A 14,931-nucleotide genomic window follows, 5' to 3' on the forward strand; every position below is an offset into this window, starting at 1 on the left:
TAATAAAAAACAAGTAATGGAGCTGAAATCATTCAACTGACCATAATCATTGTTGATGGTACACCCTTCTGTTCCATCTATGTTGTTTGTAGGGATGAAACCGATGTTGCCAAGCTTCAACACTGATGCCACGATTTTGAACACATTCACAATATCTTCCTGAGAGAAGCCTAATGTTTCCAAAGCTCTCTGCAAAAACAACACATGCATATTAATCTTTTGAAGCCCTATGTCCAAGACAGACAATGATGCACATTATTACATGACTATAATCATGAAATAACAATATTTGTTCTGAAGATATTCACATGAAAATGACAACATAAACAGAATTATTAAAAAATAAATGAATTATATTACAGTCTAGCAAATTCATGAACTAAAATGACATTGCAGGAGGAGTTGACTGATAGACTAGCACTTGGCAATTTGTCCAGAGAATGATTGTAATTTTGATTAATTGCAGTCATTTCACATAAACTCAAAACCACTGGACATATGAAATAACAATTCTACCAATTATTTAATATATGTATGAAATATGGTGTTTTACTAAGAAGGGGATAAATAAACTTGCAAATGTTTAAAAACAAGTGATCACGAAAATACCTATACCTTATAATGATGAAGCAGGTAAGTAAATTTGGTTATTATAATACAAAAAACTGTGATTTTTTTATAGCAAAAGTCTGGGAAAGTAGCTAGGATGAAATAGGTAAGGAATGCACACAGAATTTTGGTGGAGAATACTCCTGGAAAATTCCACTTGGAAGAATGAGAAGATGGCCTTTTCAGGCCAGGATAGTTCAGGAACATATCAAATGACAGGTTTTGGTATTAGCAGAAACTAGAGAAAACAACTGAAAGAATTATTATTAATCCTAAATACAGAGCCACAGTAAAAGGGTAAATAACCCCTTAACAGATTTACAACTGATCACTTTTATGCTACCATAAAAGTAATGTTAGTTTATTTTGATACAATGTTTGTGATATGTTTATTAAATTTGATATCTGTAATAAAAATTGATAGGTTCCAGAGGTGTGCTCTTGCAATGAACTTCCATGTTTCACAATAACAGCACACATATCTTGATCAGATGAACAAGTATCAGTTATTAAATTAAGACTAAATAAACAATTATAAGCTTAGTTGCCATGGATAACCCTAATACATTATTTTGTATATCTCCCTCTCTGTCATGTTGATTTATTTTACTGATACCTTACTATAGTGATTGTGAGTTTTGCAGTGTAAAATAACACAAATTTAATGCTGGCATACAAACCCTTGTAACTTGAAAATCTTGTTTGTCATCCAGACTTTCTAAACTGTGAACTCTGCTACTTCGTAGGAAGGCATAATTATCAAGATTGCGTTGTAGTTTCAGGGATTCTAGGAAAAATAATACAACAAAAATTAAAACGCTATACAGTGCCAGCATAAACGTTTACATGTAAAATCAGTGAGACATACATGCAAGATGTAAATACAACATAAGAAAATATTAATTTACTGTGATTATTATCTTAAATATAACATCTTGTTCAAAATGAAATTTATACAATATGAAAGAAAAACTCTCTTAAAATAGTTAAAGTTTCAGAGCAGGTATTAGAAATATAAGTTAAGGACTGTGTGGGGAAAAGAAAAAAAGAAGGGGGAAAAAACAGTGTTAGGCAGACATTAAATATTGGTATTGTACAATGGAACGACCTGAAATTCTGCATTCTAAAAGACCTTACAAGTATGCAGAAAATCTGTAATCATTTCCTAAATAATGGTTAGTAACTAATGAACTAATGCAGTTAGTAGTATGGAATTCAGTAAGGATATTATAAATCTAGATAACACAGCTGTATAGTAGATATCAATTTTAAAGCCCTATGCCATCTTAACGTTTATATTTATTATGTAGATTTTCATTCATTAGCCTACAGTTGATTTATACAGAATTACCAAATGGATGAATAATATGTTTCAAAAATTAAATTTTCAAAACTGTTTGTGTCTGCAGAGGTAAAAAAAGTATATACAAAATATGATAAAATATATGAAACATGAACTTACTGAGTAGCTGGATATCAGCCCCTGTTAGTAACTGGTAGAAAATATGGAAATTCCTTTCACCTTGGGTTTGACATGTCACTCGTGACTGGAAGCCAAAAAGAAAAACAGTTTGTATCTTGTGACAAAACACTATCATTAATATATTATTTCATATTATATTTAACTTTGCCCTTTACACGATCATGTGAAAGATTAAATGGAAAATAGTAACCAGTTGTTTATCTATTAGAAATTTTATATTTTTGGACTTGACATATAACATACAGTTTGATTTGAGAGAAGCCTTGAGGATGAAACTTACATTTTTAAAACCATTATCATGGATATGGCTTTTTACCTGTTTTACCTCCAAACTTATTATTGTGTCTTGAAACATTTATGCTAACATAGTTATTAAAAGGTGCAGAAAGGAGTGCATTAATAAGATTATTAACAAAGGTTTCTGTCTTCTGGGTTGTTGTCGCCCTGATGACGGAGGCAGTATGACCTCTGAAACGTTGGTTAACATCGACCAGACTACACAGCGCAACAACCGAGAAGACAGAAATCTTCATACTCACCGCTATGAAAACCTCAAATCTTACATATTCTGTAGCGTTAGGCTACAATGCCACCTACTTTGTACTTTGAAGTAATTTACTTTCAACCCCAGCTAATGCAATATCCTCTTCTGATATATCAGAAACGAATCTGAAGGTCAAAATTCGTCACACAATGCAAGATTATGTGTGTATGAAAGGTAGATGTTCAGAGAGTAAGTATTTCTTACTCTTGTCATCCCTGTTCAACTTCTACTTCTGGTCTTGATATATTTGTTCATCAAAATAATATACATAAATAATTCTTTGTGTTATGGTTATCTCTGCTGAGTTTGGATTAGGCTGATTAAGTACACATAACCAGATTTAATCTTTGCAAATCATACTGACCAAAGTTTAAAGTAGACAAACACAATGTTATTCCTGAAATTCTTACAGTACGTCATCTCGATTTCTTAGATGTTATAAGGGAAGATATAGAAGTAATACACACAACGAGTCTTGCCAGAGAAGAGAGATAAAACATGTCAGGAAAAAAGATATCTATAAATTCTGTAGCCAGCAGGTACACTTCTACTCTATTTACACGAGAGATGGTATGGGGGTTAAAAATCCTTTGATTTATTTCAGACATAACCTCACTAACATTATTCTTTTCCTTCTACCAGTAGAACCAGACACAAGTTAAAGAGGATACAGTGACCAGTATAAGAAAGCAACACAAAGCAGCTGTCATTTTCTCAATACATCATCAGCTCAGAAATGTAACTGAAGATGTAATTTATAGAAACTTTTGTTGAAAATGAGAAGGGACTTAACGTTTCCTGAATGAAACAGTAAACCAAGCAACAGAGTTAGACTGCCCTGCTATAAAGCAAAGAGACTAAACGTAATGATTTATGAAAATAATTATGGAAACTTCTCTTAATGTTATTATATGACAATATAAAATCCATACCTGACATTATATTGCTGATAATTATTGTCTAGGATTATAAAATCTGAGATTCAACATGTTTACAAGCTTGTGTGAAACATGAAATATAATGATATAGTGCGCTTGCCCTGTCCAGGTCTGAGGCTACCCCATCCGGGCGCCAAAAAGACGGGCTTTCCATCCTCTTCTAACATAAGGTGGAAGCAGAAATCAGCTTCTAAAATGTTGTAGTTTTATAATTCAGATGACAGATGAAGTCCAAAAGAACAAATTTACCTATAGATAGCCTTTGTTTATTCTGAACCTTTGGTAGTTCCGTTCTACTTTACTGCTCATGCCATATTTAGAACTATTTCAAAAGTGGTTCACGCTACTCCGCAGTCCATCCAATAAAGAAGATTCTTCATTTAAGTCAGACTGACAGTCTATATTGGTTCTCCACGTGTCTTTATACAGTTGCTTTGAAGGCTCGAGAAGAAAACATCCAATCTCACTTTCTCTCACAGTATCAAAATTTCTGTATCCTAAATCACGAAGGAAAATCAAGAGACCTCAACTACTGAAGAAGCTCTCAAAATACAGTGTTTCACAAATGTGGTTGTTGCACATTATACCAGGGTTCAAACATGAAAGTGGAAGAGTGATAGTCTGTTATGCTGAATGACAAAAAGAGAGACAGATTTGCAAAATCTGATATTTGGGGGTTTTCATCATCCACAGCAAGCAACATTAAAATAAAAAAATCGGTCAAAACAATTTTCACACAAAATTATACATTACATTGTAAAAGCCATGAGAGAAAATAAATGGTACAAGAACTGAAGACTGACTGACACATTCACTCACTGGTTCAACTCTCACCACGCGACAATTCTTGCTACCATAAAACTTTACAGCCACCCACTCCCTTCTTTTAGTCTTAGAATAGTTGATATTTTTACAATTGAGAAACCTATTTATAGGTTACATGATTTGCTTTTGGCATAAATATTATAAAAAAGCAATAACAAAATGCAGCTGAAAGAACATAATAATAAATTCAATGATACATCGATAATGAAGGGAATTATTCACTCTTAAAAAGAGGTTTCTATGAGTGACTATATAAATAATAATAATCATACAATTAACTTTAGCTAACACAAACATAACATTCATGCTTAGAAATATACAAATATGACTAATAAAAGAGACAATGTTATATAAATAACGCACTGGGTCATTATTTTATATTAATGGACATACTAGCAGAGTAAATAATTAAAACCTGAAAACCTGACTCCATTAAAATTTTACAGAATACAAATTTTGGATAGACTTAGTGAATGTTTCATTTGGCTTTGCTTGGTGTTAGACCAACATACTGTTCACTAGCGTAAGTACATGGCCCTGAGCTTAGTGATACATGATTTAATTTAACAGAATATGTATATAAAGTGATAATATATAATAATATGACCTGCTGGATCAATGAGTTCCGATCTAGAAATTCTGGCATCCAAAACATAAGACAATCTTTCCACCAGAATTAGTGAGTGAGATTATACTGATAAGATAATTAACATCACTTCTCAAAATAAGATGCAATGCAAGTTTGTAGACATCACACATAAAGACAGTGTCATGTATGATTTGAGGTTTTCACAGCGGTGAGTATGAAGATTTCTGTCTTCTGGGTTGTTGTGCTGTGTAGTCTGGTCGATGTTTACTAACGTTTCAGAGGTCATACTGCCCTGATGACGGAGGCAGTATGACCTCTGAAACGTTGGTAAACATCGACCATACTACACAGCGCAACAACCCAGAAGACAGAAATCTTCAGACAGTGCCATGCTTCAGTTACAATCTCATATGTAATATGACATTCTAGTATGAACTTCTAGGTCACAGCTCAGACTACATGAACACAGGAATCTTCATATTTGATGCTCATCATGCTAAATAATCGCCACCCTCTCTGTTATATCCTCTTCATTCTATACTTCGCCTTCCAGCCTAAAGACGATAGTTCCAAGTGTGTACAGAATACTGAAATAGGTGCTAAATCAATTTCATTTACAGATCTGGCAAACTGCCAGTATTATTATACTAAGCTTTTGGTGGACAACTTGCAAATAACAATGAAGGATAAATTATTACTGTGTTAATGGTTGAAATGGAAACCAAGTATCCTATTTCTAAATGCTACATTCCTTATCATTACAGTTTGTAATTCATGCTTGCCATATTCATTGACTAGTCATGACCATTTCATCTGAAGTAAGATAATTATGATTTATGTATATGTCATGTCTGAAATTAATTTAAATAATTATTTATTTTTATGATTTTTGATCTTTTTGTTTGTGTTTTAAAATTGTCATAGTCTTCCAAATTCCTTCCTGAATAATGCAAGCATACTTCCTTGGGATTTATAAAAATATACCATGTTAAACCTTTAGGTAATAAGGCAAATTATGACAAAGTTATATCTGACAGAAGTAAACTTCTTCAGATATTTAAAATATATTATTGCAGCCCCAAAATCAGGGCACTAAGAAACCAAAAACAATGTACATGTATAATTTTGTGGGGATAGGAAGCATGAAACTACTGATTTATTTCACTTCTTCTATTTCTCACTCTTCTTTAATGCGCATTACCTTGTAATCTTCGTCCAAGGAGTATCTTGGGCAATTGTGATTACTTTCACTAATAATGTAATGGTGACACAGGTAGTCCAAAAATAATTTTATGCAGCAAATTTGGGCAATGTCTTTAGGAAACATTCACTTTGATCTACAGCAAATGTAACAGTTTATTTTAAATAAATTTAATTCAATTCATTTATTGAAGTGCTTGACAACAGTCAAATAAGGCCAATAACAGCCAAGCACTAAACCAGAGTGCAGGATAAAATATAATAAATAATTAAATTCATTTCAATACTTGCTCAATTTTATCACAATAAAATATTATTATTAAATGTTAAAATATTAAAATATTACAATTAACATTTAAAATATATTAAAATGATGCTCTCATTTCAATAATAATACAATAAAATTAATGTGGTCAATGATAAAGTTTATATACTCTTCTACTAAATGTGCTAGCACTCCTGCTTCATATTTGGAAAGTCCAAGGTTCAAACCTCAGTCTGGAGACAGGCTATCCTGACTGGTTTTTGTAACCATCTATAAGACTATTTGGCACCACAGTCCAGAAGACAACAATCGACATCTTCAACGTCATAAAAACTTCAAACCATTTACCACACCCTAACCATTAGCAGGATGCAATAAAATTTCCTTTGTAAAGGAGCTCCCTAGACCAAACATCTGACACAAACTAGGGTGCACTTACCTTTTCCAAGAGGTCTGCAGGAACAAGAAAGAATGACTATAAACATTAATTATAATACATAAATGTTGACAGCAAGAAATGTAACATGTAATAAAATATATTATGGGTGTATGAATATATGTATCAACTAGTTTACCATGGAATATAATATGAAGTTTACTAAATGCTTTTAGACAGGTGCATCTTACAAATGAACAGAATAACTCCTGATACCAAACTAACAATAAGACTGAAGATGGCCGTCTTCTGGGTTGTAGCGCCGTGTAGTCTGGCAGAAGTTTATCAACATTTCAGAGGTCCTTGCTGCCTCCATCATCAGGGTGATGAGTGGGTGTTTTAGAGGAGTATCACCCTGATCATGGAGGCAGCAAGGACCTCTGAAATGTTGATAAACTTCTGCCAGACTACACGGCGCTACGACCCAGAAGACGGCCACTTTCAGCCTCACTTCTGTGAAAACCTCAAATCCTACTTAATAATAAAGCTCCATTTAAAGATTGTTAACTGGCAAAAGAAGAGTCCATTCTCTACGGAAATTTTAAACTTTCTAAACACTTCTTTACATTTGAAATTTATTTCAAAAAGCACATTTTCTGCTCTATGTACTTCAACGACACCATTTAAGTTTAAAAACAGAGAAGAAACTTATCATGACAGTCAGTTATGGTCGCAACATTAAACTGTTTTTTCCTTTCAATACAACTCTACTCATAATATATGGATTTAATTATAAAAAGACTTTTAAAGTTGCAAAACATTTTGTAGGGAAACTTTCCAAGACTTTTATAAAACCTTATTCCGTGTCTGCGGCAAAGACAAAAATGGCAGACAGGATACGCATTATTCTTTTCCCAACGAAATTAGCAGCTGTCTAAAATATATTTAATTGGTTAACAAACCAATTCAGATTCACTCTCTGCAATATCAAAATCATACTTAATAGTAACATTCATTTTCAGTATAATAATATTCCATGAGTAAAAGAAAGGAAATCATTTACAATAAAATAATATATTAATAAATAAAAAAAATATTAATAAAAAACATGATACACAATTCTTCACTGTACTTACAATTGGTTATTGTTCCTCCAAGCGGATCTCCTTTGTAATCGAACTCTATGTCGAGATATTTTCCCTAAAATCAGATTAATGTGAAATAGCACCAACTTCCATTTTAATTTATAGGTGACACAGTAAAGTAAAGTTTTAACTTGGGGTCTTATTACATACGAAATATTTTATTAAAATTATTAAAGTTATATGTAAATTAGAGGCCAGTTAATCATCTAGTATTCTATTGGTCCAAGTGAGTGTTTATCATAGTAATTATTCTGTATGTAGTTATTACGCATTAAATTGAAAAGCTGTCACAAAACTCAAGTAATAAACTAAAAAAATCGATTCATTCTCACCACTAAGTATTGCCACGTATGTGAAATCTGAGTCTCTTGAAATGTTCACGATATCAAAATGTACAATACATTAAAAATGAGTAATTATAAATTAGAGAAATAAAATAAAATACTCTAATTTATGAATCTTAAAAAATTGAAACAACACTCGTACATGATTGGAATACACTTACACAGACAATATACCACTCTGTAAAGACCTCTCACACAAGAAAATCCAAACGGAACATCTGAATTGCAATAACAATTTAAACTTACTTACATCAAACGCATTTTCTGGAACAGTGATTTTAGAAAGAATAATATACTACCTGTGCACTGGAAGAATTACTACTAAAATTGATAGAAAAAACACAATTAAGGGGGCTAAAAATAAATTAATCGAAAACAAAATATATGAAAGTTACAAATAAATTGAGAATAGGACATTATAATTTTGAACAGGTGCAGAATTTTAATTACCTGGGTTCACGGATTAATATTATAAACTCAGTAACTAATGAAATTAAAGCACGTATTGTGAATGGTAATAGATGTTATTATGCCTATCAGAATTTAATGAAGTCTAGAATATTGAGGAGGCAACTTAAACTGATAATCTATAAAGTTCTGATAAGACCAGTAGTCACATATGGATGTGAAGCCTGGACATTAACTAGCTTTGATGAGCAACGACTTAGAATATTTGAACGTAAAATATTACGGAAAATCTATGGTCCAATACAGAATAGTGATGGCTCCTGGAGAATTAGGATTGTATAATACAGGGAGCAGATATCGTGAGGCTGATCAAAAGCAAAAGGTTAGACTGGCTTGGCCATGTTGCAAGAATGGAGGGAAACGGTAACTAGAAGAGTGATGGAAAGAAGGATGAGAGGGAGACCACGGAAACGATGGATAGACGACGTGGAGGAGGATGTGAGGACGATGGGAGTGAGTAGATGGAGAAGAATTGTGAATGATAGGACAGAATGGAAAAAACTCGTCGAACAAGCTAAGACCCACATAGGGTTATAACGCTACAAGAAGAAGAAGAAGAAGAAGAAGAAGAAGAAGAAGAAGAAGATACTACCTGTTTAGTAGACTTGATTAATGACACAGCTATTGTACTTCTAAAGACCTTGTTAAGTGTGCATAAGGGAGATACTGCTTCAGATCACATTACTAGTTAAAACACGTTGCATTAGGAAAATATCACCAACTAAATTGATCTTAATATTAAAACAGACTTATGTATAATATGTCTTTACCATATCATACGAAAACGAGTCTGGTTCTTAACAGTTACGCAGCTAAGGACAGAAATTAAAGATGAGTTGAACAACATAAAACAGGATTACAGATGTATTCCCAGCATGACAAGCACCCCCACATTTTAGTCGACACACAATGGAGTACCTGAACGAGCAGTTCCCTGACTGATGGATTGGTCTTGGTGGTCCACGTAATTGACCAGTGGTTACTCGAACTCAGTCCCTTATACTTCCTAGGGTTACATGAAAAACATGGTGCATGAATGTAAAGTAAACAGAAGAGAGGAACTACGTAATTAAATTTCGAATGATGCAGAATTATCCTTATACTGGGCCTGTTATAATTAGTGGGGTCCGCAGTGGCCGCGCGGTCTGAGGCGTGGGCCTTCTGCCGCTTGGTCGCAGGGACCGTGGCTTCGAATACCTCTCAAGCAATGGATGTTTGTCCGCGTTTTTCTGTGTTGTGCTGTCCTGTGTACAGATAGAGGCCTTGCGACGGGCCGATCCCTCGTCCAAGGAGTCCTACCGAATGTCTATAGATAAGCCAACGAAAAGTTGGGACCCGCAGTGCTCAGGCACTTGAAGAACGGGTCGTTCCTAGTATCCCCCAGTTATAATTAGTATACGTTTCATCCAAATATGAATTGAGGACAATCACCCTCATCTCTTATTTTCACAGCAATGTAGTATTCACCACTAACTGAAAACCTCACAGTCACTGACGTCCCTGATATGCCTGCCGACAATGTTGAGTCGGAACCATATCTCATTTTAATTTCAATCAGGACAGGCTATATAAGAAGGTACTAGCTACGTAAGCATTCATAACCTCAATTAGGAAAGCCGCCGTCCTGGGTGTCTGGGTGTGACAGGTTTTCTTGCTAAGGAACCAGAGGAATAAAGAGGGCTGAGTGTTATAAGAACTGCCATCAAGATACAGTAACCCGTCAACTACAACAGCTTGTTGACTGTAGCATGCACAGCCTAAAAACTGCATCTCAGTAAAGAGGCTACTTAACATAACACGTCAAAGTTCCATCTTGCATTAGATGGATTAGATTTTAACTTGATTAACAGTTCAGATATTACCAATTTAAGTTGTGGGCATTAAATCAGATGGTACACGTAATTATCACTGTCCCAAAAATGAAGCTACAGCAACTTCTATGTTATTCGAGTGACCTGATAAACCATAATATAAAGAGAAGGAACTTCGTCGGGGGATGAATTAGAGCTTCTACATGCTTCCACTTTAAATATCAATAAATTATTCAGACTGTAGTGACAGCACTGAATTGACTACTACAAATACCTTACCAACTGCAACAATAATTCTGTATCTTTTCCACTTATGCATTGGCTGTACATTTTTATTCTACAGAAGAAAAAGTGGAAATGCGTACTCAATTACAGAATATATAAAGTTTTCAAAAATTTGTTATACTTTCTCTGTATGTAATGTCTTCTGTGTGAAGTTTAATACAGTTCGTTAATTTACTTGGAACGTAGAACTCATATTCTTCAAAAAGTCCTCAAGATGGTATATAAAGCATATTAAGGAAGCAAATACATCTCTTAGTTGACTCTGCAATGTTTATTGAAATAAATGCTTATCCATACTGTTAAATTGATTAAAATAAAAAAGTTCATTACGCTCTCATGAGAAGTAGAAGTTTGGAGACACCAATACAAACCCAAATGTAGATTTTTCCAATAATTTTTAATCTACGTCTTCATCACAAAATTTAATCATATCGCGTCTAATGGTTTGACAGATAGGCCTACATGAGATGGGCGGGTGTTTGCGACGAAGGGGGCATCCCCCCCCCCCCAGCATACAGAACCAACCTCACTCGTTTTTGCTGCACATGTGAATAGCATGCACCATCTTATTTTCTCACATTTCTATGACAAAGGCTTATCAGTAAGACAAATTCCACATTACATTGCATGATATACACACGGTACGTTATGTTACTTCATATCCTAAACAAAATAAATACTGTAACCATCCATTACGGGTCAGGAACTAGAGACTTTTAGATTTCAAATTTATGTCTTAATGAATATTTTAGGTTGCAAGAGAAATTCAACTTCACGAGCTGAACGCTAGTCTCACTGCTTTTAAACAAACAGATCAGAAAGAGGAAGGACACTCTTGCTGTAATTAAATTTTATGATGTGGGAATCAAGAAACGTAGACCACCGTTGCGCATAATTTAATGAAGCAATTAGAATAAAAATACAGAAAGTTTAGTGGAACTTTACGAATTAGTTGACATCCTTTGTCGTATTCGATAGCTGATAACTCCATGACCGAGGATCGATTGCAGGGGAGAAAAAGGAACTATTTTCTTTGCCACCACGTACGGTTCAGGGCCCCATTGAGTCTATCTGGGGTAAACAGACAGGAGCGTGAAGTTGATGACTCGCACATCCAACCAGTCAAGAAAACGTGCAGATAAACCTCCTATACGCTTTCAAGGGGTCATCGTAGTCACAACCATGTTTCGGTCCTGTTAGGATCACTTCAGCCCTTATAAGTATAACGTCCAGAGCTGGATTTTATTTCTCAATTATCACATATCAGCTATTACTAATACATTTTGGCTGAATCTCGCGGACAACAATATGGGGAAAGTGCATTAACCCCAACAACGTTAAATTTTCCTTTCTGTCGGTACACGCCTATTAATATACAGACTCGAATATAATTAAATACATATCTGTAATTCACATCTTCGAAGACAATATAATGCAAATGTCATTAACGTTGATATTCAGTCTTTAATATTTAACATTATAAAGGCAAAGAAAAGTACTCACGAAACGTGAAGAATTATCATTCCTGTATGTTTTTGCATTTCCGAATGCTGCAAAAAAGAGAAAATTAATTCACAATGGATTTAATCTTATATCTACGGGATTACAATAACCTAAATGCATTCGCTTAGTACATCTGTATGTGAGACACTTAAAAATAAATCTATCTTTTGTGCCACCAGAAATTAAAAGCAGCGTTTGAATAGAAAATCATAATGAAGGATGGATAAATTTAATAAAGTCAATGAAGAGAGAGCTTTGATGAGCATCATTTTTAAGAACGATACAGTTAACTGCTTTTCGTTCCACCAGTCTCTCTGATCGAGGACCAAAATTGCGACAATACAAAAAAGAGGTCATAACTTGCACTCAAGTTGGAATGTGTCGACAGCAGTTAATAAAATTTCCCCATAATAAAATTTCATTTCAGAGGTTCTCAACATGCAGCTGAGTTAAAAGGTGCATTTTTTGTGCTTTTCGTTAAGAACGGGCCACTCTTATTTCTTTGAGGCAGAAACAGAATGTTTAAATATTATTCAGATGAACTTCGTGATTCATAGGGCTAATGTTACAAGTGTAAAAATGCGCCGAGAAACCAAAACAGTCCATCATTCAAAAACGTGGATGCTGGTGCAGAAGTTCAAACGAAAAACAGGTATTAATTTACCTTCCAAAAGCGGCCCCGCTTGCACCAGGCGTTCCTTCATGATCTTAACCTCCCGACTTTGACCCGACGCGAGGGCCACGAACTGCAAGACGATGCGGGCTGCTTCTGTCTTCCCGGCGCCACTCTCTCCAGACACCACGATGCACTGGTCCTCGTTCCGGTCCCTCAGGAACCTGTACGCAGAGCCGGCGATAGCGTAGCTGCAACAATCAACTGGGATACAACGCAGAACAAGTGCCTGACCTCTTCAAACTTTCAACAATCAACAATTTTATTGCCTGAGGAAAAGCAAAATCTTTCACAAGATGCACGCCAAAGCAGAGAGCGTAAAGCGAGGTCTCGTGCACTATTCCTGGTCTTTTTTGACTCGCTGGTCGACGGTGCGTCGCGTCGCGACGTTTTCGTAACCAAGTGTTTGATGTTCGGAACATTTCCGATGAGCGAATTAGCTTTCGGATGACGAGCGAAGCGGACGGAATGCGCCCTGTCAAACGAGTTGGCATGAGCGAAATGTCTTAATGCGTTATCTCCGTAGAGCGAAGACTGATTGTGCTTCGGGTTCTTTTGACTTGTCATCAATCCACCGCTGCTGCACACTCATCTATTCCGTCCCAGAGGTGTTCGTACGAAGGACCCGTTCAGTTAGCACTATATTACAGCACCAGTCCTTATCTATCTAATGAGTCAATTCCATAAAGCAGGGTCCATTTTGAGTCGTTCAGCTAATAAAGAAATTACTAACCTCTTATATAAATCAAAGGTTCAGTACCGCGTACACAAGAGCCTTATATTACGCTAGATGAATGCAGTCCATACCTCCCAACACATTTCATTAACATTCATTTTAATATTATCATCAATCCTAGTCCCTAACACTTGAAAATGAAAGAAACTAATAAAAATCTGGAGATTTAAACACCGAACAGTTTATAAACAACTGTCATTTGCTTGTTGTCTGCTGAGGCAATCATCCGGTTCGCAATAAAACCTGCATCCACCCCAAAGTTATAGCAAATGTATGAGGGCGCCGTTCGTACGATGCGGAAAAAAAGAAATTAAGTTCTGACGGTTGCGACTATGGTAACAAGAAATGCAACAAGCTAAAGGAGTCTGCGTTTGACGGAAGTCTGGAGTTAGGCGGCCGGTTCTGTGTTCAATTGCCTTGAAGATGTTTTCACAATTCAATTTAAACTTTAAAGAAATTATATAAATCTTTTGCTTTCAAAGCAATTTGAAAATATAACGCTGCAATAAATTGCAAAACTATGCAACACAAAAAACTGTTCATTCCCGTGAAATTTTACTGGCCATACTAGGCTAGTGCACCTGCACCTAATAACATTTCAATTAGGCCTATTTGTTAGATCTGTAAAGATATTTGGTTTAGTGTCAGAGAAGCATTAGGTGACAATAATTAGGGAAGTGCATTCGGTGTAACTGACTACACATAAAGATAATGGAATGACGAAACATATTTCTAGTTGGAAGCGTCATAAATCAAAACTTGGCATGCGATACAGTGGCGATGCGAAATTTTCTTTATTATACACAGTCTTCTTTAAACATTCACTGATTCAATGATCTTACAGATTAGCATGCAGACCTTAGCGGTCTAGATAAGACTTGCAGCAGCATCACATTGTCATTATGGCGAGGTAATTAACGTCAGCCTCATCATTAATCACGTGGTTATAATATCCCTTACTATTCACGCCACGCCATCAAACCAGCTGAATAAACATTGCAGCTAGTCGTTTTGTAACTTTCACACCATCACTGCCACGGTCACCACAGAGGAAGCATAAAACAGATAAAGGGACGAAGCAGAAGTTTTTAAATTACGATTTATAATAATTATAAGGCAGAGACATAGAATGTATTG

General features: G+C 35.1%; 1 protein-coding gene across 1 annotated transcript in view; it reads right to left on the reverse strand.

The window, feature by feature from the left end:
- Myo95E (Myosin 95E) overlaps positions 1 to 14,931 on the reverse strand; it is a 105,816-nt gene that overhangs the window by 24,351 nt on the left and 66,534 nt on the right. Inside the window, exons 4-10 of the mRNA XM_087342686.1 lie at positions 13,050 to 13,249; positions 12,386 to 12,432; positions 7,966 to 8,029; positions 6,893 to 6,906; positions 2,072 to 2,156; positions 1,290 to 1,396; positions 42 to 189 (exon numbers count right to left, since the gene is read on the reverse strand). Of these exons, the coding sequence (XP_087198812.1) occupies positions 42 to 189; positions 1,290 to 1,396; positions 2,072 to 2,156; positions 6,893 to 6,906; positions 7,966 to 8,029; positions 12,386 to 12,432; positions 13,050 to 13,249 (665 nt within the window). The remainder of the gene's footprint in view (positions 1 to 41; positions 190 to 1,289; positions 1,397 to 2,071; positions 2,157 to 6,892; positions 6,907 to 7,965; positions 8,030 to 12,385; positions 12,433 to 13,049; positions 13,250 to 14,931) is intronic.

Source organism: Zootermopsis nevadensis, unplaced genomic scaffold (assembly GCF_977971745.1).
Source record: "Zootermopsis nevadensis isolate Lab colony 2312 unplaced genomic scaffold, Znev_1.0 Znev_ptg000001l, whole genome shotgun sequence".
In the NCBI taxonomy this organism is placed as follows: Eukaryota; Metazoa; Arthropoda; class Insecta; order Blattodea; family Termopsidae; genus Zootermopsis; species Zootermopsis nevadensis.